The sequence below is a fragment of the Brachyhypopomus gauderio genome, chromosome 12, assembly GCF_052324685.1.
Source record: "Brachyhypopomus gauderio isolate BG-103 chromosome 12, BGAUD_0.2, whole genome shotgun sequence".
Classification (NCBI taxonomy): Eukaryota; Metazoa; Chordata; class Actinopteri; order Gymnotiformes; family Hypopomidae; genus Brachyhypopomus; species Brachyhypopomus gauderio.
This window is the reverse complement of record NC_135222.1, coordinates 15,171,140-15,195,546: the sequence shown is the minus strand read 5'-3', so window position 1 is coordinate 15,195,546 and position 24,407 is coordinate 15,171,140. Positions and strand designations below refer to the sequence as shown.

The following is a 24,407-nucleotide window of genomic DNA, read 5'->3' as shown; positions in this document are numbered from 1 at the left end:
GAGGTCCACCTCACCGGAATACTAGTGTGATCTCAATTGTTACATCGAAGTTACCTGTTTTCAATTTCAACTATCAATCTCCCTACAACATCTATTTCCTGGGTGGTGTGTTAGCATAAACTAACCATTTGCTAGACATTCAGTTGCTATCCAGCTAGATGGAAAACTAAAGTAAAATTTTGTCTAGATGAGACTTTAACAATAAAGATCCCATGACACCCCACCACAAACATAAAGCAAACCTTACTTTTTTACCACTGTCATCTCTCACCTTTGTAACTTTTATAATTGAATATTTCAACTCTGAACTTTATTTTCTCTGACCCTACAGATTAGCTGGCTGTAATGTCACCACAAGATTAAGTGAAACTATCTACAATGCTCTGACATCAGAGAACTCCCACCTGAAAGAACTGGACCTCAGTAACAATGACTTTCGGGATTTAGGAGTGAAGAAGCTATCTGAAGGGCTGAAAATCTCACATTGTAAACTGGAGATTCTCAGGTGGGCTTTGTGTAAATTCATGCCTGAATTAAAAAAAATCTAACCAAGATGTGATGACAGCAGAAAAATTAACAGACTGTTTATTTTAACACTAGAGCTCCTGAGAATTCAGGTTTCCCAGGACATCACCCCTCCTTCTTCTCCTTCTTGCCAACAATTAGTAAAGCCAAACATCCCCCTTTATTATGTTAATTCACAGAGCAAGACTGATGCACTTAGAAAGTCAAACAGGCAGATCACAAACAAGCAGAAACACAAATGCTTCTTTCAAATGCTTCTAACACAAATAGATAGATAGATAGATAGATAGATAGATAGATAGATAGATAGATAGATAGATAGATAGAGAGAGAGGTAGTATAAGAAATGTACAAATAGCAAGATTCAAGCCTGCTGTTTAGATCACAAACAAGCAGAAACACAAATGCTTCTAACACAAATATAGAGATAGATAGATAGATAGATAGATAGATAGATAGATAGATAGATAGATAGATAGATAGATAGAGAGGTAGTATAAGAAATGTACAAAGAGCAAGATTCAAGCCTGCTGTTTAGATCACAAACAAGCAGAAACACAAATGCTTCTATCAAATGCTTCTAACACAAATATAGATAGATAGATAGATAGATAGATAGATAGATAGATAGATAGATAGATAGATAGATAGATAGAGAGGTAGTATAAGAAATGTACAAAGAGCAAGATTCAAGCCTGCTGTTTAGATCACAAACAAGCAGAAACACAAATGCTTCTATCAAATGCTTCTAACACAAATATAGATAGATAGATAGATAGATAGATAGATAGATAGATAGATAGATAGAGAGCACATGAATTTGTTTTCCTGTCTTTTCCTCTCCTTTTCCAGCCTACTGTTTAGATCACAACATTTATCAGTGATGCAGTGATGCAACGCGACCATGCTAATTTTCGCTAGCAATGATATGGGATTTCCTATATAACATTAGCATCGAGCTAATTGCGCCATATAATTTCTTAGCTTTTCAAACGCGAATTCAAACACGGAAACAGAAAGTGCTTGATTACAACAAATATTATATAGTATAGTATATGAAATATACAAAGAGCAAGATTCAAACAATTTTATTTATTTTTATTGTTTGACGGGACTCATTAGAGAAACTGTCGTCTCTACGTGCGATTGAATTGTAACTTTTGAAACACGAGTCTACAAATTTTCCGCTGTTTGTTGTAGGATTGGTAACAGTCTGCTTGTAACTTCAACTTTTTCGTGAAGTATCACGTTTGGTGTTTTGGTCATATGAGCTTGGGGGTGAGCCAGCTTGTGCTTTGGCAGGCGTATGAGCTTGGGGTGAGCCGCTTCCACCGCATTACCAAGACAATGGGCGTTAATCCCTTCACAGCAAGGGAGTGGGCTACATGGACCTTACCAAGCCCTGTGAAAATTTTTCGCTTCTCTAGGAGCTCTAGTGTTAAACATTGTGCCTCAGGATAACATTTAATCTTGAATATTAGGTATTGTATATATTTTTTGTTTTCTTTTCTTCCTGAGCTTGAACTCTTTCTCTGTTATTTGTTTCAATATGTCCTATTGAAACTTGAGTTTGTACTTTATTGTGACTGGCAGGGAGTTTGAACGAAAAATGCTTCATATTGTGACATTTATTTTCTTTGACTTTGCAGGTTAGCTGACTGTAATCTCACACCAGTCTGCAGTAAACCTCTCAGTTCTGCTTTGGAATCAGAAAACTCCCAGTTGAAAGAACTGGACCTAAGTCACAATGACTTTCAGGATTTAGGAGTGGAGAATCTCAGTACAGCACTGAAGAGTTCACATTGTAAACTGGAGAAACTCGGGTGTGTTTTCTTTGAATTAGTGTCGATAAAAATGTTTAAAAACATTTTTTTTAATGTTTGCCGGACATAATATGAAGGTGAGGGGGTCATAATGTAAAGAAAAAAGGCAGACCAAGACAAGATTATTATAAAAGGTCTTCTGGATCCATGAACTTGGGTCTACATTCGCTTAGGAGATGGATTTTAAATTTGTTTCTTATAATATGATGAGTTGGATGTTTTCGCAATCTTATCTGATTTCCTCATAACATGTTGTTTACTTTCAGTTGGATTCAATTCATATTCCTAAGTGCTGTATTATCACTTAAAAAACCCTACTTAACCTGTACGTGTGTAGCTAATGTAAAAGTGAGCAGTTTAGTGTTGATCATTCAACAGGCAAATTCCATTTTGCTTTTCATATTTAAGATAAGCCATGTTTGCAGCCAACAGGCTTGTTGAACTGTAGGAGCCAAAATATTATGGCAAGAATGCCTAGAAATCTTACATTTTACTCTAGTACTGAGTTTTTTTGTTACTTATTTTCCTGCTCAGCCTGTTGAGTTGATCTCTGGATGACTTGGTCCACATGCCCTCTTTTAACTGTCATCTGCTATTTTATTTCTTCTAATTTGCAGATTAGCTAACTGTAATCTCACCATAAAATCCAGTCAATCACTCCACTCTGTTTTGACATCTGAAAATAATCTGGAAGAACTGGATATCAGTAACAATGATCTACAGGATTCAGGAGTGGAGAACCTCTCTTCTGCACTGAATAATCCACACTGTAAACTGAAAATCCTCAGGTAGGCTGTCTGTAAATGTATTCCTATATGATGCAGAATTCCATTTGATTTTCAATATGATGTCTAATACACACACACACACACATTGTCACGTTTACTATCGAAGCTGAGAATTGACATTGGGACACGTCATGGGAATAAATTGGACTGACTACTTAGTTGGCATGTTGACAACAGCAAACGCACATCACTGTGATAATAGAATGTCATTTCATGGAGGGAGCAGAAACTATGACATGTGGATCTGGCACTAATCTCGTGATTATTACAGGCAGATAAGTAAAAGAAGGGGAAGACAATGCAACTGAAAAGTTTAACGAAAAAAAAAACTAAACATAAATGTGCAATATAGAAAATAATTTTTCTACATCTGCTAAAATTGCAAATGTATGAATAAAATATATTATATCTGAATAAATTATTCTATTAATCTATTCAATCGTCACTGTTATTTTATAAAATATTTTTCTCTGCCTTTGCAGAATATCTGTATGCAAAATTTTCCAAATTTTGGCATCATCTTTAAAACAACTGGCAAACTCCTCCCTGAGAGAACTGGACCTCAGTTACAACAAGCTTCATGATTTAGGAGTGAGATTGCTCTCTAGTGAACTAAAAAGTTCACAGCTGGAGACACTCAGGTGACCTTTAAATACACTCATTGTTGACACGTAGAGGTTATGTCACGTCCAGCCCCTCCCTCCTCCCTGGTCCCGCCTAGCTTCCCCGTTCCCATTGTTTCTCCCTCTGTCTGTCACGCCCTTGTCGTTAGTGCACACACCTGAGTCTCGTTTCACTGTCTAGTTCTGAGTTCTGTGTATATAATCCCCGTGGAGTTTCACTCCCGTGTCGGTCATTGTGTGTCTTGTAGTGTGAGTATCTTCCTGTTTTCCTGCTCCTGATTTTGAAATCCCTGCTACCATGTTTCTTGTTCTTGTTATCTGTCTCCATTCTAGTTTTAGTTATTTACGTTGTTCTCCTCGTTGCCGTGCCTCCCAGCTCCGCGTAGTCTGTCCTGGTTTAAACTTGTATTGTTTGTTAGTTTCTCTGTCCCCGTACATATCCCTAGTTTCGTTTGTGTAGTCTGGTTTAGTCATTCGTCTGATTCCTTACCCTGTTAACCCTCCTATGTTTACTGTTTTGTTTACTTTTCTTTAATAAATCATAAATATCTGCATTTCCGTCACACCCGCCCCTTGAATCGTTACAGGTTATTTGCTGACATCTAATAGTATTTTGGATTTCATACATGTTTTGCTGTTCTTTTTATGTAGACCGTTATTAAATGTATTTTAATAATTTAATAATTACTTTTATTAAACATACTTGATACTAAAACCACAAATTTCTATCTTTCACACATGGTCATTCATACAATTAATTATATCTAAGACAATAGCCTACATGTCGTAAAAGTAATTGCTTAATTGTTGTGTGTCTTGGTGTTTTATCATTTCCGTTTGTGCGTCTGTGTGTATGCATCTAGGTGTATGTATGCGTCTTTGTGTGTGTTTTGCCTCTGTGTGTGTCTAGTTGTGTGTATGCATCTTGGTGTATGTATGCGTCTCAGTGGCGGATGCTGGTTTTTCAAGGAGGGGAAGCTCAATTTCGGCTTGAGTGATAGAACTCAGTCTGCAAACACAAGCAACTACAACAAAAACCACCAGAAATATAAGCTCGATTTGTCGCTAGTCGTTTTTAATGACGAAAATTCCTCTAAGGGGATTAGGAAAATCTCCGGTTCAACTCAGAACAGAATGAAAAAAAAAGTATTAAATTAAACACTCCCGTGGAGGTTTACGCCAAAAGATAGCTGATTCGCTCATTTCGCTGTCAATCAAAAAGGGATTCAGCCTCAGACAGATCATCCAATCATCATGCAGAAGCTGAGCGTCCGGGCCAGCCGAGGCAGGCTCACTGCCCCATAGACCCCCAGAGACGCTGAGCGTCTGATGGGCGGGACAAAGCCCAGCATTTATCCAATGGCTCATCTTGTTTTGCTGCACTCTTTGCTTCGCTATTGAACTCTGTAGACGCTCAGCGTCCACACCGTTTAAAGCACTGTGAAGCTGCGGGACTGAGTGAGAGGAAAGCCGCGTCGTTACCAGTGATAAGAAGCTGATTCTGAACAAAAGTTGAGCGCGTTGTAGCGCATATTTAATCAATGACATGTACACACAACAGTATATGTTTGATCACTTATTTTTTGACATTTTAGGGGAAGCTGAGCTTCCCTTGCAGTCTTAGAGCAATCGCCACTGATGTGTATGCACATTTGTTTGTCTGTTTATGCGTCTGTGTTTGAGTCTTGGTATGTGTTCGCCTGTCTGTGGATGTGTGTCTACATTTTATAATTAACATTTCAGTGACTTTTGTTCTTATCACTGTTCCTGTGTAGGTCATAAAATTTTGTTGCCATTGCGATGGGACAAGCAACCTTTTGAAGCATGTAAATGCATTTCAGTCTGTGTTCCCCTCCTTTCTACAGATTGTCTGGTTGTTCGATTGAAGAGCAAGGCTGTGTGCATCTGGCTTCAGTGCTGAGTTCATACGACTCACACCTCAAAAAGCTAGATATGAACTACAACCAGCCAGGAGACTTAGGAGTCAAGTTGCTCTCTGATCCAAATTGCAAACTGCACACATTAAGGTCTGTAGATAAGTACAGAGCTGCATGTTTCTGTGTATATATATATTGTGTCTTTATATGTATATGTATATATTTATGTAGGTACCTTACTAAACATTGTGTTTATCAAGGGGCGAAGAATGAATAATGCATGTAAAGTATTGCAAAGAGTATATTGTAATATCTTGTATATCTATTTGCAGGCTAGCTAGCTGTCATCTTAATGACAAGACATGTGAAATTCTGGGATCAGCTTTAAAACAGGAAACGTCTCCCCTGAGAGAACTAGATCTCAGTGACAACGAGATCCAGGATTCAGGAGTGAAGCTGCTTTGTGGTGGACTGCAGAGTTCACACTGTAAACTGGAAATAGTCAGGTAACATTAAACAATAATTACCTTCATATCAAATCAATGTGTATAATGAAATTCACTGGGCATATTTTGGCCAAATAGTAGTAACGCTAATTCTCAAACAATGGAGCAGAAATACAGAAAGATCTATGTCGTCACATTTACTCTTTGTGCTCAACATGAAATCGCCATTGTAGCAGAATAATATTTAAATAATAATTTGTACTAAGTTTATTTGATTTTATTTTTGTCTCAAGTAGTCAGAGTGTAACAACTGATCAACTGAATTGGAAAACCACCCACAAAGTTACAAATAATTATTTTAACTAATGCCATCAGAGTGCTCTGATGAATTCAACTGAATGATGTTAAGGTCATGATTAGGATTAGAGTCAAGGTTAAGGGCAGGATGATGGTTATTATTAGCTTTTGTCTTGAAATTAGCAATATGGTTATGGTAAGGAGAAAGTTTTGGGTTGAAGATAATTTTGGGTTGGTTTGAGGTCTGATCAGTTTGAGGTCTGTCTACCTTTGAATTATTCCACTTTTGAGCAAACTTGACTGTGACTGTACCCAAAATCCAAAAATGTATTCATGACTATGTAACAGATACTCTAAATCACAGGTGTCATACTCAAGGCCCGCGTGCCAAATGTGTCCTGTAGCGTCGTGTGGCCCACGAAAGCTTAAAAAGCCTAATAATATTAAAAAAGTAAAATACTTGCAGTGATCAAAAACTACATTTCACACATTTGTTACCAGCAAAGTAATGACATGCATGATTTCTTTGTAGCGGTCATGCAACATCGTGTCCTTGATTGCGGGCACAGCATAATTCTTAGACCAACAATCGGCAATGGCTCCAACCGGGCAGAGTATTGCCCGCAGAAAAAGCACTGCGATGAAAGCCATCAACTCGTTGACAGACAGTTTCCAGCTCTGATCTGCTCTGTGGGCTTCATGGACCATGCAGTGTGTGATTGTCCTCAGCATCTCTATGTCGATCAAACGCAGAAAGCTCTGCAACTAAAACATATTTATAGGTTTATATCATATATATGATATTCTATATATATTCTATATATAGAATATCATTATTTTAAATTTTGTTCACATATAAACAGTTATGAATAGTGGCAGCTACTGTTAAGTATCGTGTACATTACATGAAGAAATTGACGTGTATGCAAACGATCTGGTTCATCATGGCCGCCTTACGGCGTAAGGTGTAATACATGAACAAAAGCACAAAATGTATGTCCTAATAATCCAACACAAAATATTTATTAAATATTTTATATATTAAAACTAACTGTAATCATAATACTTGTAAATGTATTATCCACAATACTTGAAATGATTCATCTGTGTTTGTGTGTCCGTTTTTATCCCAGCTGGGAGAAGACCACACCCCACCCATCTTCAACAAGTGTAAATTGTGGACCTTCACGTCGGCAGATGCAAAGGCGCTAATGACATGCATATCGATACCCGCTAATCACACGCTAACCGATACTACCGCATTTCCATTTCTTTATATCAGATGGATGAATATAAGTATGAATGGTTGAATAGTCAGTCAGTCTCTAATCAAATTTAATTGTTATATACCAGAGGTGGGGACTCGAGTCACATGACTTGGACTCGAGTCAGACTCGAGTCATTAATATTAAGACTTTTGACTTGACTTGAAAAAATATTCAGAGACTTAGACTTGACTTGGACTTTTACACCAATAACTTGGGACTTGAATTGGACTTGAACCTGTTTACTTGCAAAGACTTGATTTTTTTTTTACCCCAAATCTAAATTTTAAAACGCATATTAATATTTATAAAGTGCGCCCCATTAATTTCATTTCCGTCCTTCTGACGCAGACCGGCGTTACACCAGATTCTGTGACCGTCGAGTTTTGTGACCACAGGGGGCGCTATTTCACAGTTTCTGTTCAGAGGCACAAACGCTTTACGAATGCTATGTAAACTACGCTGATGCACTTTCTTTACTCGTTTTGTTGGTGTCCACGAGCCAAAATATGACAGATGTTTATATTTACATTTATCGTCTCTTAATTACATAAATGTACTTAAACAAGATTTACCATCCCCTCACCATTGCAGCCAACAAAGAAATCATGAATGGGATGTACAGGTGAGCCTTTTTAACTGGGGTCACCAATTCTGACGGTAGCCATCAGAATATGTGACCCCACTGAATCTCCAGGTAACAATATTAGCCTTTAGAATAACCATTCATAATGACAGCATCTTGCTTACGATGAAGCTTGCTATTTTCGTGTAAATTGATGTAACGAAACATTCTTGTTTAAGTACATTTATGTAATTAAGAGAAGATAAAATGTAAATGATCTGTCATCTTTTGGCTGGCGGACACCAACAAAACGAGTAAAGAAACGCATCAGCGTAGCATTCGTAAAGCGTTGGTGCCTGTAAAAAAAAAAAGACTCGAAAGGACTTGAAATTCCAAGTTTCAGACTTGGGACTTGACTTGACGGTTGCTTGTCTTGACTCGAGACTTGACTTGAGTTGACTGTCTTTGCTTGAGACTTGACTCGGGACTTGAGGATAAAGACTTGGACTTACTTGAGACTTGCAAAACACTGACTTGGTCCCACCTCTGTTATATACTATCAAAGTACAATCTGGAATTAGGTTAAAAAAAAAAAAAAACTAAATAGATATGGTTAGAATTCTTATATAAGTAGTGCTGTTTTATAAAAGCAGAATAACACATAACATATACAATGACTACATTTGATTTTCTCTAAATACAGATAGAATATATATAATTTTTATGATATTTCTGAGATTATTTTATGGTGTTTCCTCTCTATGTAGCAGTGCAAATTATATATATACATTCTACCTGTAAATTAGTGCTGTTTCATAACAGCAGAATCGCAGAAATAACATACATACAATGACTACATTTGATTCTGTCTAAATATCTAGATACGGATAGAATATATATAATTTGTACTGATCAATTTCGTTTTTTACTTAATTTTAGATTACACTTGGATAGTAAAAACAAATAACTTCTAAATTTTAAGTTTGTAGCGAGGTGGATTCCAAATGTATATTTGTTTTCTCTGCAGCAAGATTCTGTGAATTCTGTGAATTTGCCATCGCACTACACGGACCGCAAATGCATTGTTTATTCTTTAGTGCAATGAAGTAAGCATGAAATGCGTATGAAATGTATAAAATGGGCTAGTCAGTGTCTGGTTTGCCTTGTGAAAATCCTGTCCTGGAGATCCTGAAATTTCAGTCTTGCCAGTGTTTAAAAGGACCATTCTAAAAAGTGTTGCTGTGTTTCAGGCTTCCGTCCTTATTTATGGTGGGTACTAGACATAATGGAACTGGGAGTGTCCCCAATTTCTATTAAACTTGGACAGTTGTTGAAGAGTGGGAGAGGGACAATTAGTCCCAAAGAAATGAGCAGGCTGATTCCACTACACCGTCATTGGGAAATGTGACATGATACAGCAATCAGTAAAACATTATTTGTCCACAATTTCATCAGTATGCATAATACTTTAATCACATTATTGAGCCACACTAATGTCAACACACACACACTCACACACACACACACACACACAAACTCAATGTCTAATTCACCTTGAATATCCGAAAAGTCCAATATATATCAATCTTTAAAATACTTTCTAACACTATTTTGCATTTATAGCTATACATTGAAAAGTCTGCAAATTAATTATTCTCCAGATTGTACTAAAAAACTGCCATGTTACACTGCCTATATTACACTGCCAGTACCCTGCCATGCCTGTAGACAAATGGAGTTGGTTGGAATTGGCATGCAAGCTTGCTGTGTGGACATGACAGTACTCATAAGATGTGCTTTTGAAGAAGGCATTTCTTAGTGTAATATAGAGTGATATGTCAATGCCAACATATGAATTGTTGATGACAAACACTGGCATAGGCTACAATAAATAAATATTGCTGTGATAATTTGGTGTTTATTTTTTAATTATTAACATTTTAGATAGGAGTTTGTTGCTGTAAAATCATGACCGAAGAATGGGGGAACCGCCCTGTCTGTGTCAGTTGTTTAAGAAATAGCAAAAAGCTTCCACCACCATTAGTAGCTTCTAAGTTTTGTCTTTGGAAATAAAGACATGAGACATGAATGAATAAACAAGCTGCTGTGTTGAGCACACACTACAGAACTTCTGCTTAGGTTATTATTGGATATAAAAGTGTATAGCACTGTTGTTATAGAACTTAATGTGGATTATTATTAGATTATTATTAGATTATTATTAGACCTTTATTAATGTTGAGGGGCATTTGATGTTATAAATTCATAGGTGAGGAATGTATATGAGACTAAACTTTGTTTATTTTAAAACCCATGGTGAATCTTTCATTTCGGCCTTTTTAGCTGTCCCATGTTGGCTGCACTGGACATGTATCTCTGCACTGGACATGACATATTTTCCCTCCTTTTTCCTCCTTCCTGCAGATTGTCAGGTTGTATGATAACAGACAAAGGCTGTTCTTCTCTGGCTTCAGCTCTGGACTCAAATCCCTCACACCTGAAAGAACTGGATCTGACCTACAACCACCCAGGAGAGTTGGGAGTGAAGCTGCTCTCTGCTAGACTGGAGGATCGTTCCAACCTCAGGTATGTAGACCTGTGTAGAACTCTCTCTGGTTTTTTTCTCCTAGATGTTAATTCAAATCAGTTCTCCTCTATTTGCCCTGACAGAATTGTAGGAATCTGGCTAAAATTCAGTAAAATCAGTAATAAACAAACAAAATATTTAAGAAGGAACAAGAATAATAACAAAAATAGACTGAAGGGAGTCTGTGCAAACTTTGTCAGGTTATTGTATTTGTGTGTATTGTGTTATTGTGTGTGTGTGTGTATTGTGTTATTGTGTCTGTGTGTATTGTTTGTGTCTACTGTTATTGTGTTTGTGTGTATTATTATTGTGTTTGTGTGTCTTATGTTATTCTTTTCCCGTGTGTATTGTGTGTGTGATAGAGGCAGAGTTTTGAAACTGTTTTAGACCATTAATGGCAGTAGTATGCTTACACCATTCTTTTCTAGTGGTTGGGATTAGATTGAGCTGAGGGATTTAATTGAACTGCTGTTTGCTGCCACCAAGTGTCAATTAGAGGTAGTGTTCTTCAGTGTAGAGGTCTGCACGGGACTGCTTTTTTAATCCCGCTCCCGCCTGCTCCCGCTTGTTTTAGAGCCGCTCCCGCCCGCTCCCGCCAAAAAATTGCTTGTTTTAATCCCGCTACCGCCCGCACCTGTTTGTTTTAGTCCCGCTCCTGCCCGCACCGGCCAAAAAATCGATTGTTTTAATCCCGCACCCGCCCGCCACATACACATTTCTGTCGCCCACGCCCGCAATCCTAATATGAATTGAATTAATTAGATTTAGTACTTGAAATTTTCTTATGTATTTATTAAAACAGCAATATAACGATGGATCGCGCTGTCCCATTTCTTACCACAGTCCAAACACATGCCGTCAGGTGACGTACACCAACACTTTCTGATATCAGTCACAACAAGCCGATTTCCCTCTCCAATAATTACAACGGAATATGACTTCCATACATCACTTTCCTGTAGTTGTGTCACGTTGGGCAACGCCCCCTCTCGTAGCTGTCACTCTGGGTTCCCTCATGTCCGTGTTCCCTGCCTGTTGGTCCCGCCCTGCTCGTTGGTTTTGATGATTCCTCGTTTGTTACCATGCCCCTGTGTCATTGTCATCACCTGTCCCTAGTTTAGTTCTGTGTATAAAAGTCCCTGTGTCTCCCATGTCCGTATTGGTCTTTTTGTTCCAACCTGTTCGTTGCCTTTGTTTATGCCTGCTCGTAAGTTTGCGCCTCCGTGTTATTTGTCTTCCGTGTGTTTTGCCTGTTCTCCCGTTATTAGTCAGCCTTGTTGTTTCCCGTGTTTGTATCATGCCTTTGTACATTTCGTGTATGGACTGCCCTCCCAATATGACCTGCGCCAGTTATTACGACCCTGATTACGGAATTTCCTTGAATAAATCTCGCTCTCCTCAGCGTTTGTGTCCGCCTCCCTGTTCTGCGCTTCGCAGATCGTTACAAGTTGGCTTAATTGTGGGGTATTCGCCTGTTTTAATTGAATTTTCCACAGCTGAAACTGGTTGACCGTCTACTACAGTCTCTGCCATTTCTGTATCAAATTGACAAAATGACGCCCACTTCATGTTCACGTGATCAGTTGCTTAGCCAATATTTTGAATTAGTTTATTGCTTACTTACTGAATGATTAGTTGTTTTCGTCCTGTTCCTTATGCATGGAAATCATTGCATTGTTATTATTATAATTTTCTAGACTATTAATTTGCGGGATTTTTCTACATGTATATGTGGTCCCGCTCCCGCATCGCCTGGACTAATTCAACTCCCGCTCCCGCCAATAACAATTAAATTCTGTCCCGCGCCGCAAGATATTCTGTCGGGTCCCGCGGGATTACTGCGGGAGTGCAGACCTCTACTTCAGTGCTTGTTTGTTATGGTCCCAGCATTAATTAGTGTTTGTTCTTCGGTCTCAGTTTGCAGAGTCCTCAACATTAGTTAGTGTTTGTTCTTCAGTCTCAGTTTGGAGTGTCCCCAACATTAGTTTGCTTTACTTCTTCACATATGTGAACAAATGATGTTTGCGTGTGAGTGAGAAATAAAACAGAGAGACCAAGAGGAATTTAATTAATAAATTAGACATTTTATATGTGCTGAGCTGTTGTTCCTGTGTGTGTGTGTATGTCATGATTCTACCCAGCATAGAGTGACTTTCAGTTCCATCTCATACAATGAAATGCCCTCTTTGAGGTCCTCATTGTCTTAACACTGATATTAAATGTCAATACAAACCAGTACAACCCTTTCCTACTACTATACTGAAGGCTCGATGGTTGATTTTTTTATGGGTACCTTAAATGAGTTTGTGTGTCTTTTATTTATTTCCTTTAGAATGAAGCATGCAGGGAAGATCAGAATCAACCCGGGCCCAAGGAAATGTGAGCAGCATTCAGTTTGTTAAATGTTATGAACATACACATGAATACAGTCAGTGTTAAATGTCATGGACTCGTGAATACACACATGGACTGTGTTTCTGTCCTCTCCTCTAATGTCTCTACTTGTGTGCAGATGCATGGGAGTTGACGCTGGACCCAGACACAGCACACGCTAGGCTCTCACTGTCTGAGGGGAACAGAAAGGTGACTTGTGTGGAGAGGAAGTCATATCCTGATTATCCAGAGAGGTTTGATGCCTGGCAGCAGGTTCTTTGTAAAGAGAGTCTGTGTGGACACTGTTACTGGGAGGCTGAGTGGACTGGGGAGAGGGCTGCTATTGCAGTGACATATAAAGGTATCCAGAGGAAAGGAGGCGGTAGACACAGTGGCTTTGGACGGAATATAAAGTCCTGGATGCTCTTCAGCTCTCATAACAGATTCTCTGTTTGGCATAATGAAACATGCACGGCCATATCAGCCCCCTCCTCCAGGTCCAACAGAGTAGGGGTGTATCTGGACTGGCCAGCTGGCATTCTATCCTTCTACAGCATTTCCTCTCACACACCCACACTGACCCTCTTACACACATTCAACTCCACATTCACTGAGCCCCTCTATGCAGGGTTTTGGATTTGTGATTGTGAATCCTCAGTATGTCTGTGTAAGATAGAATAACTTCTTGTGTCCAAAATCAACCTACACACACTCCTCTACAAACACATGTGTAGACATGTGTTTGAGCAAGAAGAATCAAGTGCTTCGTAAAGTGTTTTTAGTGAAGAACACTGTATATATGTCTAAAATGTACATAAGGCCTTTATTAGAACTAATGTAACCAAGTAAAAATATGAAAAACAATGTTTCCTTGGAGATAACCATGGGTAACAGAAGAAGACAATACTTTCAAGCACCAGCCACCTTTGAAGCAACCAGTCTGCTATTAGAATTTAATCAGCATGAGAGAGTGATATCAGCTGCCTCTACCTGATTAACATTTCTCACTGAGGTTATGAGAAAATCACAGAAATTGTGTTAATAAGTCATTTTATGGACTGAAATGCGGTGCAAATGGGGTTTTTGTAATAAAACATAGTTTTCATAGCAAGGAATTATTTTTTGATTATTGTAAATCATCTGAAAACTCTTCATTGTTGTTCATTTTTTATTTTATATTGTTTATTGCTTCTCTTTTTCTTAGAATTTACTACTGAGTGCACTTGTGTCTCTCTGCTGCTGTAAACACTGAATGTTCCCAGTGAGGGATTAATAAAGGAATAGCTTTTTTCTTATCTTGTCTCAGTAGCAAACCATGACCATTAAACCTGGGTCCGTCCCGAAAATTTGTGTTCCTTTCCAAATTAACTGCAATAAATAAATACATTTAAAAACTTAGACGACAGTACAGCTTTAGAAATGCAATAAACAATAATATCTGTACTAGATAACTTCTTAAGCAAAACAAGGTTCCAACAAAATAAGGTTCACAGCTCCATGTTCCTCGGAAGCGGAATATGTAAACGACGCACACGAGGGCATCAAAAACCTGAATCGAAACTACCTAGCGGTGGTACGCTAACACCAGCTAGCGTCGCCACAGCGGGCAGAAATTATCATTCAGTTAAGCCCGCCCACTAAGAGGGAATATATGATTGGTCAATTTTACTGTCATTTGAAACTGGTATTGCGCTGAATTATAACTGCCAGGCCCTCTGTAAACGAACAGCGGGCATCACAGTCCTGATAGGCGGAGGCACAGACTCACAGGCTTCCAGTTAACCCCTCACCTTCCAACACAGATTGAACAGACACGGGTGAATAATTTATTTGCTTATATTTTTGTAATTGTTTAGATGTTGATTGTCAAACTGTAGATAAAAAAATTGAATAAATTATATATATATTTATGTTTTAAGAATATTTTAAGCCCTCTGAGAGGGCGTAGAGGGCCCTGACGGTTCCCCACTGGGCTGCACACAGTGTTATTTTTACCCTGGAGCTTCAAATTCAAATTATTGAGGTAGTAAGTGATGTCTGTCAGAAATGCAGCAATTTCCATATTTTCATTGTTTAGGAGAAATTCTACAAATGGTTTAGCCTTGGGACCAGGGTTGGACTGGTAATCTGGCATACCGGGCATTTGCCCGGTGAGCTGACAGTCCTCAGGGGCAGATGGCCTTTTTTTTCTAAGAGACCGGCCCACAATTTAGAGGGGGCGGCCCATTGGCCCATCTTCAATATAGACTGTAGACTGAACCAATCAGGATTTAGGACGAAAGCGGCCCCACCCTTTCTTTGCGTGGTCCGCTGTAACTCACGCTACATTCAGTGTTGAGCATGTCGTTAAAGGAGAGGCAGCATGGAGCAACAGAAGTGGCAGAAAGGGGGTGCAGAGAAGTTACGCGAGAGGAAATTGAAGACTCAATGTAGATGCTACAAAATGTGTAAAAATCACAGACATGTTCGCTGCTGTAGCCTCCGCGTCCTCTGTAGGTGAAGACAGCAGCAGCAGATGGAGAGCAGCAGTCAGAGATGCAGGCTTGTGAAAGAGAAACCTAGGGACAGACTGAACAGGAAAGTGTGGTACCAGATAGTAATGTTAGGATAAAACAGGGACTTTATTACATGAGAATGATGAGCAATGGCGATTGATTAGTATCAATACTAATAGGTATTTGCATACTTCCCAAAATCCTGCAGCCACGCGCCCTTATTCTGATAAAATAGCAAATGGTCAAGACTGAGAAGTATTGGATAAGCAGCAAGAGTCCATTTTAGGCCATCATAGCATTTTAGATATTTAGGTGTGTTGAAAGGCTGCATAGACGTTTGAATTTGTAGCATCTATGCTGTGGTTCAACATGTTTTAAAAAGCACTCAAACAAGTAAAATTATAGATTTTAAAACTTATAAATGTATAAAAGCTATGCAATTTAAGCATGACTACAGTAAGTGTAAAAAAATCTAAAAGTAAAATTAGCAAAAGATATGCCCACACTGAATAAGAGTAAAACGGTGTCAAATGCTTTTAAGACATGTTTGTGTTGCATGAATTCATAAAGCAGCTTTGTTTGTAGCTGGATACAAATACATGTTATAGCTGTTTAAAGGAGGGAGCACCTTTAACCTGAAGAATTAGAACTGAGCTGTCGTACCCCACATACATAAATTACAAGTCGGTTGTTCTCCACTAATTATGAGGGGCCGGTCTAAACCAAAAATGCCAGGGCTGATTTTTTGTCCCAGTCCAGCCCTGCTTGGGACTGGTCTGATTCAGTAGAAATGTTTCTAACTCCTTTCCCTTACTAAGCCATCTGAAATTATTGTGGAGAAGTAAATTATCAAATTCTGCATCCACCTCTGTGAGGAATGACCATAGCAGGCGATGCTGCAAAGCAGAGGACATCCTCAAAAAGTTAATGAGCTTCAACACTGTTGACAGAATTTCTGAAGATTATGACATAATTTCCCCTTTTCTGCATCAAAAAATCTGACAAACACCATAAGTTGGGCATTATCTGTATTGTCAGTGGATTCGTCCAAAGCCAATGAAATGCAACTAGCATTTTTCACCGCAGTTTTCATTTGGTGCAGAAAATCATTGGCAAGCATTTCGGTTCGTCTCGCTGCAGTTGAATCAGAGAGGGATATTTGGCTTATTTTTTGAGTGATGTCATCTTTAAATTGGGTTCCCTCCAGGGTTGGTTCCCTCATACAGAGCGGCCGCTATCTCGTTCATACTTTCTTTGACAACTTTGGCGTCAGTGAATGGTTTTTTGTGCTTGCCTAAGACCCATGCCACTCGCAGTGGTGCTTCAGTCATGCGCTCTTGCTGGGTTGCTGACCTTACACAGTTTTTGACGCTTGATATGATTCTTGTGTTTGATTTATTTTTCTGGTTCCCACCTCGGTGTTATGGGGATAGCTCCCACCTTAAACTCTCGGTTTTCTGAATCCACCTTTCATTTCTTTTCCAGTTTAGAGCATGCCAGTGTTTATTTCTGTTTGCCAAAAATATAACTCATAACTCATCACTGACCAACTCTGTCGGTCTGAATGACATTGTGTTTGGGTCCGCATCCGGACCTAGGTCCGCCAGTTGAGTATGTCTGATCTAGAGTGTTCTTACCAGCTCCATCACGGTCTGGTGTGGAAACTGCACTGCGCAGGACAGAAAAGCTCCCCAGCATGTCATCAAAACTGCCCAGTCCATCTCAGGACATTCACATCACTACAGAACATTTATACTCTATTGTACTTTTGAGTGATCAGGAGGTCCCACAACATCAATAAGCACAGCACACACACCCAGCACTGTCAGAGTGTGAGAGTTGTTGACGTGGGGGTGGCGAACGTGAGTTGTTGAGCGGGGGGGGGTTGGTGGCGAACCTAAGTTGTTGAGCGGGGTGGGGGATTGATCGCCAGTGGAGGGCGACATAGATATGGATCGGAGGTAAATAAACTAGATTTTTTTTCTCGCCGTGTGAAATCGGAAGTGTGGCGTGTGAGCGTGTGAAGACGGTCAAATGCGTGTGTCACACGCTCAATGCGTGAGACTTGAGAGCCCTGCTCTTCACACTCTTACCCTCAGGCAGGCGATACAGGAGTGTGAAGTCCAGGACTACAAGACTGACTAACAGTTTCTATCCATCTATTGTTGCCTAACAAATGCTAGTTGTAGTGTGTGCATGTAACACTGTTAGTTGGGTATTTGTCAGACCCTCCAGAAAGTCGCGATGTTCCGATTTGCAACTTCAACACAACTTCAAGCAAACCCCGCAAATTCAGGGCGGTGTTGCAACTTCAGCCAGTCACCGCAACTTTCCCGCAAATTTGACCAATCACTGATGTCGTCTTGATGTGACGTCAACAAACTCCCAACTTACTTCCTTATATACGTTCACGAGGACCAGACTGAAAGCAGCATGAGCGACGAAAATAACGGCTAAAAGATCGAGAAAAACAGTATCCCGGTACACTACATGAAAGCGGGGATAAACTGTTTTTTTTTTGTTTTCAGTGTTTTATTGTTTCACAACGATGGGTTCATACATGTATTTCCAACAAGTTTAACATTTCTAGCACCAGCCCATCCACTCTAAGTGATTTTTCATAGTCTTTTAAGAGACGGAAAGTTCAAGTTCAAGGTATGGAAGAGCTGAGCGTTTGGGGGCGGAGAAATCATATATAAAGACGGCATGTACAAACACTTGTTGGGTCTCTCTGATGTAAATGTTAGGATGTGAGATCCCCAGAGATATCTCTGTTTTAATAAATGCCTTTTTGGTATTGCTATAATTTTGGTATGGTTGTTCTTGCTATCTCCTTCCCATCAAATGAACGTGCTGGGCTATAGTGGTTGATAGAAGTTTAAAGCCCTCAACAATAGGTAAATAGATAATTAAAATGGACTACTAAATAGAGGCAACCATACAACATTTACTCCCTATTGCAATGAACTCACAAAAAAGCAAAAACATACCGCAACTTCCATCTCAATTTTTTTTAAAAACACCCGCAACATCAAACATTTTAGCTCGCAACAATCACAAAAAAAGGCCCGCGAAATCCTGGTGGGACTGATTTGTATCAATGATATTTTATGTGTGTTAAATGTTATTGCATTCCCCTAGTCTGAAGGGAACTGTGTACATTGTCTTTAAAAAGAATAGTAACTCAGTTTGTGGGTTACAAGCTGAGAGAAGGTGGGAGATGTAGGCTTCAATGCATGAGTGTGTCTGCCGACAGCTCGCCTGTATAGAAAACACTCTCTGTACATGTTGTCTTCATTGACCGTTTATTGTTTCTTTGCATACAGACCCTTGAAGTAATATTAATAATTATTATTTCCACTTATATAGCGCCTTTCAAAGTACCCAAGGACGCTTTACAGAGAAATACAAAAAAGAATCAACAAAAAAAACAACAAAAACACAAAGAAAAACAGAAATCCCATAGAACAGATCTAAGTTGAAGACATTGTGAGAAAATGTTGAGTAAATAGATGGGTTTTTAAAGTTTTTGTCAGTTGCAAATAAACACAAAACTCTGTTCACTGAAGCAAATTGTTGGTGCCCTAAACCCATTTATTGAAATTGTTGCCCATTTGGCAGAACCATAAGCACATTTCACCTAGTTAGTCACAACAGGTTCACCCTTTTGGCAAAACCTTAAGCACTTTTCACCTATTAAGACACAGTTTGCAAACACATTTTCACCCACTAAAACACATATTGCACTGTGTTTTTTGCATAATGGTAAGCACAGGTAGCAAAAGTGAAACTCAAATAAAGCACTTGTCTTACAACTTAAATACAGCCACTCTAAATTGATCACACATATGACAAATGATGTGAAGAAACCAATATAAGTGCAAGGAGGCCTGGTTGTAAAAATTTCACTATGGATAGAAACAGTCAGAGAGGCAGAGTAAGGGTAAGAGTAAGATGGAAGAGGAGGAATAAGAGGAGTGACATGACAAAGAATGATAATTTCAGTTGAGTTACGTGCAACCATCATTGACCACATTCTTGTCCATTGATTGACTATGAGGGAAGCAGGACTTCGAGTTCAGCCCAACCTGAGTAGATTCACCATGTCTACCATAGTCCGAACATTCAAAGAGGAGACCTGGTAATTGGTGTATTCATTTCATACATGCTTATAGTATGACTCAATACAGATCTGTAAAAAGGTGTTTCATTACATGAATTTCCTAAAACATTTGTAGGCTTAGTGCTGCTGTACTATTTTGTAATGGTGTGTACTTTTGTAGTATCAATCAATCAATCAATCAAATTTTATTTATATAGCGCTTTTTACAACAGTTGTTGTCACAAAGCAGCTTTACAAGTGCCGGGTCCTAGCCCCCAGTGAGCAAGCCAAAGGCGACAGTGGCAAGGAAAAACTCCTTAAAGACAGGAGGAGAGGACGTCTATGTTGAAGCCAAGAGACCCTCATTGATGACATGGCCCATCAGAACAATGCAATCACACAGTGTGAAATATATAATATATATATTTTTACACAGTACATAATTACTCATATTTGCTAAACAAGAGTTTTGTTTTGAAACAGCATTTTCCTTTTTGGAAAATAAAGATTATTTTTACAGCTTCCTTTTTTCGGTGTTGTGTGTAATAACTCTTAAGTGCTGTTTTTCATTTTGATTGAAACAAAGCCTGATTTGACAACATTGTTTGGTTTGGAGCACTGCTTGAACTGTTTTGAGACAAAAGTTTGGTTCCGTAGTCAGAGTCAGACTTTTTGTGAATTTAGTGTGTGAATTGGGTTTTGTGATTACAATTTGGAGAAATAGATGCATGTGTCTTGGCAATTGAGAAAAACTAATTGAGCCTTGAACATGCTGAGAGTAGAGCTGGGCGATTAATCAATATTATCTATTAATTCGAATTTACAGTTAAGGATGATGTGTTTTTAAGAAAATGGATTTTCTGAGTTTAAATTTTTACCACCGACGCTGCACTGTAGGCTCCCGTAGTTCAGTGAGTTTAGCACCTCCCACCCATCCACCCTCAACACACACACACACACACTGTGACGCTGTGGTGCTGGAAGGAGGAGGCACGACGAACGTCTTGCGGTGAACAGACAACACTTTTAATGGACAATGATGTGAGCTCCGTGCGGAGGATGAACGTGGCGATTCCCACACTCACACAGACACGAAACTTTAGACAAAGACGAGCACAAGACGATGCGCGAACGCACATTAAATAGGTGAATTACACAGACCCACGTGACCTCGAGACAAGGCACAGGTGTAACAAACGAACACGCTCACAGACAACCCACGCCCACGGAAGTACAAACATGGACATAACGACACGCAGACAACGTAGCGGCATGCCCACAGGGAAGGGTCCGGAGCTGTTCCATAACACACACATAAACATGACGGCAGAGCTTGTGCCCAAGAAAAGAGCAACTAGCTCCGTGATCTGGAGTTGGTTCGGTTTTGCGGCGTCACTGTGCGTTCACACCGAAAGCGACGAGAGCGACACGGCGACGGGAAGTCATTCATTTTCAATGAGAGTGAGCGACAGCCAGCAACGCGACGCGACCGTGAGCGACGCGACCGTGAGCAACGCGACGCGAATTGAGCGACGCAAACAAGTTGAGCTCGGCTCAACTTTATGCAAATGAGCAGTGACGCGCGGCGGCGACTACCAATCAGAAAGTATATTTGCACCCTACTCCGAAACCGCACCTCTGACTTTGGTTCCTACTGATTATTTGTTCCGATTGCAAAATGGAGGAGAGATTGATAGTGGCTGTCTCTGGATGTCCCGCACTTTACGAGGTGTCAATGTTTATTTACAGTACAAAATGTTTATTTTTGGAGGGAATACTGTTCATTTGTTAAAAAACATCTGCAATAAATTAGCATATACCCTATTATTGGTTATGATTTTTTTATTCCTGTTTGATCTTCGGGTCTGGGGTAAAAAGTAAAAAAATTACATAAATATTTTTGGTTTATATACTATATGTGTTTTATACACACACTATGTTTTATACACGCACTCCTTTATAATCGTGTGTCCTGTCATCAATAGATTAAAATAAATACTGCGTCCTGCTTTAAAAATGTGATTTGCATATCTGTCACGTGCTGCATGCCGGCGATGTTGGACCCCACGCGACGCGATGCTGGCGACTCGGCGACGGAGAGCGATTTTATCGCTTTCGGTGTGAACGCACAGTCAGACGTAGACCAAACAAGTCCTTGCTGTAAGGTGTGTTTGAAACCGATAGAGGGAGAGAGCGAAGAGTACTATTCAGTTGCGTTGTGAATAAAGTTTCCCTCCGCGGGATATTTTGGATTAAGCAGTTTCTGCCTCGGTTACCGAACCCACTTCAATGGTTTATACTTTCGCGAGTGACCGTAGAGCGCGGCTCCGCACACCGCAGGGTTGCCAGGTCCTACAAAAATATCCCGCACAAAATCAGTGTAAAACCCGCCCTTCAGAAGCCTAAACTAGCCCAAAGTTGTCGACGGGGGGGCAGGGTGGCGGTGGCGAGTGTGTAAAATGGAGACAAATTAAGTATTATATCGCGATCCATTCTTAGTGTTGACTTGTAACTCCCACGGTAGCCCAACTCAAAAGTAGCCCAAAAAACCGCACCCCGCGACCTCAAAATTTTTACTCGCGGCTGGATTTTCAAACAAGCCCAATTTGGTGTGAAAACCGCGAACCTGGCAACTATGGGTGGAGGCGTCCGAAACAATATGTGGTAGTATAAAGAAACACCCCTCAAAAACAGGGGAAGGAACATTTACCTGACGAATTTTAATGTTGCTTTGTATTCCAGGTTTGAAAAGTGAATTTAGGCTAAAGTGAGGGGAGCCCTGTTCTTAATCAGAATGTAGACAGCGTGACTGTCAGTACGCAACATGCAACAATTGTTAAATTGTATTTGTTTTCCATTTTATTAAAAAGGGCACCAAATTATTTTTATCTATTTCTTTTTTGAGGGTGTGTTTTATTTATTTATTTTAAGTTTGAGGGTGCATTGTTTAAGTGCTTAAACTATGTTGGAGAAAGCCTTCTAAAAGTTACTGAATGTTCTCACTTGTTTACAATTGTTTTTTGCCACTTTCATGCATCAGAGAGACTTGGTGATGGCATAATTGGAAAGAGTACCCTTTTTTTCTGAAAGTCTCTATCACCTTCTTGTCAAAAATTGCAGCCATTCATCATAAGCACATTGGTTTTCATCCTTATATCCAGACTGTAACCCAGGTTTTCATCTCTATATCATAACCCTAATCATAATTTTGATCCCTATCCTTAGATAGACAGACAGACAGATATTTGCAAGGTTAGTTTGGCCGCACCTGACTAGCATCTTTCCACACATGTGAGTAACGAATTACTTTCACCTCATCAGTGTGATATGTGCCCTGCCACAGGTACTCAGGTGATAACAACTTGGTAGGTTTGTTGTAAAGAAAGTACTTGTTCAGATGGGACTCCTCTTGCCACACTGCCTCAATGGAATTAGCCTTGTCAATTTCCAGCCACATACGGCAGGTTTTAGTGACTTTATACACCTCTTCCACAAGCCCTCCAATCATTGCCCCACCATAATAATAATCCCCCTCTCCATATGGGATGTAGGCCTGGGACTCATGGCGCCGCTCGTATGTGAAACCGTCACGTGACGCACGAAAGAAGCCGAAATGTACAGCGGCAACAAGGCGACTCAGAGTCTCCGCCCCCCAGTGACCATAAAATTTTGTGTCAACATCGAGGCAAAACATGTAATCAGATTGATTGATTAGTTGGGTCTCAATGAGATTCTCAATTATCTCCATCCTGCGTAGAGAGATCTCCTGCCAGCGGTTGGAGCCTGGGATTTTAATATTAGTCAATCTACGTTCAGAACCCAGTGTTACCATAGGAACTGCCTCTGGCTGATCTGTGAAGACGTAATAATGCACACGGTAACCCAGCATAAAGTAGCTCTCTGCTGACTCCAGGAAGTCCTTCAGGAATTGCACGTATCTAGTGTGATGAGATAAAAAATTTATAGTTTACATTAATTCAATGAACAGTCAGCACAAAGCTTTAGTAAATTTAGCCTCATTATTTGCAAAGCCAACATTGCTGTTTTAATGCTGATTGCTAAAAATAGACTTAATTTTGGAATCATATATTTTTGTCCTATTAGAGTTACAGTATGTTCTTCAGTCTTCAACTGGATCTCACATAGTACATGCACAAACACTGGGAAAAATAATCACATGGTAGTATTTTCTCTTCTCAAATTAAGCCAAAAGAAAACAGGTCCAACGTGCTTCAGGGGCACTTCATCAGCTGACTTCCCTGATTATGACTACTCTAGTCACACAAGCATGTTTGGGTAAGTTTGTGATCTCCTGGTTTTCAAAAGCATTACAATAAAAAACAAATAATTGGGAAACCTAACTAGCTATGCTTTAGTCTTGCAGTTATTAAAAAAAGACTTCATATTCAATTAATACGCAGTGAGTCTGATGTACCATGGGTTTAAATACACAGATCAACAGAAACTAGAAATATCTGATAGCAATCAAATGTGGGGACATACAAGACACATAAGAGAAAGGTAGAGAAAGGAATAAAAAAATATTTCAATGTGTTTTAATTGTATAAATTCACAACCTCTTTCATTTCTTCAGGCTTTTATTATGCAATTTTGCTGTCTGAATTTTAACATTTTTAGCTA

At 39.5% G+C, this 24,407-nt stretch overlaps 2 protein-coding genes across 11 annotated transcripts in view; one reads left to right on the top strand and one right to left on the bottom strand.

Moving 5' to 3' along the window:
- LOC143527884 (NACHT, LRR and PYD domains-containing protein 3-like) overlaps window positions 1–14,490 on the top strand; it is a 35,991-nt gene extending 21,501 nt beyond the window's left edge. For 2 of the 3 annotated variants that reach the window (XM_077023239.1, XM_077023238.1), the window contains 9 exons: window positions 332–505; window positions 2,175–2,348; window positions 2,966–3,136; window positions 3,619–3,777; window positions 5,625–5,786; window positions 5,969–6,142; window positions 10,634–10,795; window positions 13,129–13,175; window positions 13,309–14,490. In XM_077023239.1, coding sequence (XP_076879354.1) covers window positions 332–505; window positions 2,175–2,348; window positions 2,966–3,136; window positions 3,619–3,777; window positions 5,625–5,786; window positions 5,969–6,142; window positions 10,634–10,795; window positions 13,129–13,175; window positions 13,309–13,850 — 1,765 coding nt within the window. In that variant the 3' untranslated portion in view covers window positions 13,851–14,490. Of the gene's footprint in view, window positions 1–331; window positions 506–2,174; window positions 2,349–2,965; window positions 3,137–3,618; window positions 3,778–5,624; window positions 5,787–5,968; window positions 6,143–6,911; window positions 8,814–10,633; window positions 10,796–13,128; window positions 13,176–13,308 lie in introns of those variants that run through there. The other variant, XM_077023240.1, reaches the window with a different exon arrangement.
- LOC143527889 (globoside alpha-1,3-N-acetylgalactosaminyltransferase 1-like) overlaps window positions 1–24,407 on the bottom strand; it is a 204,937-nt gene that overhangs the window by 141,007 nt on the left and 39,523 nt on the right. For 7 of the 8 annotated variants that reach the window (XM_077023255.1, XM_077023254.1, XM_077023252.1 and 4 more), the window contains one exon: window positions 19,224–23,704. In XM_077023255.1, the coding sequence (XP_076879370.1) occupies window positions 23,020–23,704 (685 nt within the window). In that variant the 3' untranslated portion in view covers window positions 19,224–23,019. Of the gene's footprint in view, window positions 1–19,223; window positions 23,705–24,407 lie in introns of those variants that run through there. The other variant, XR_013134302.1, reaches the window with a different exon arrangement.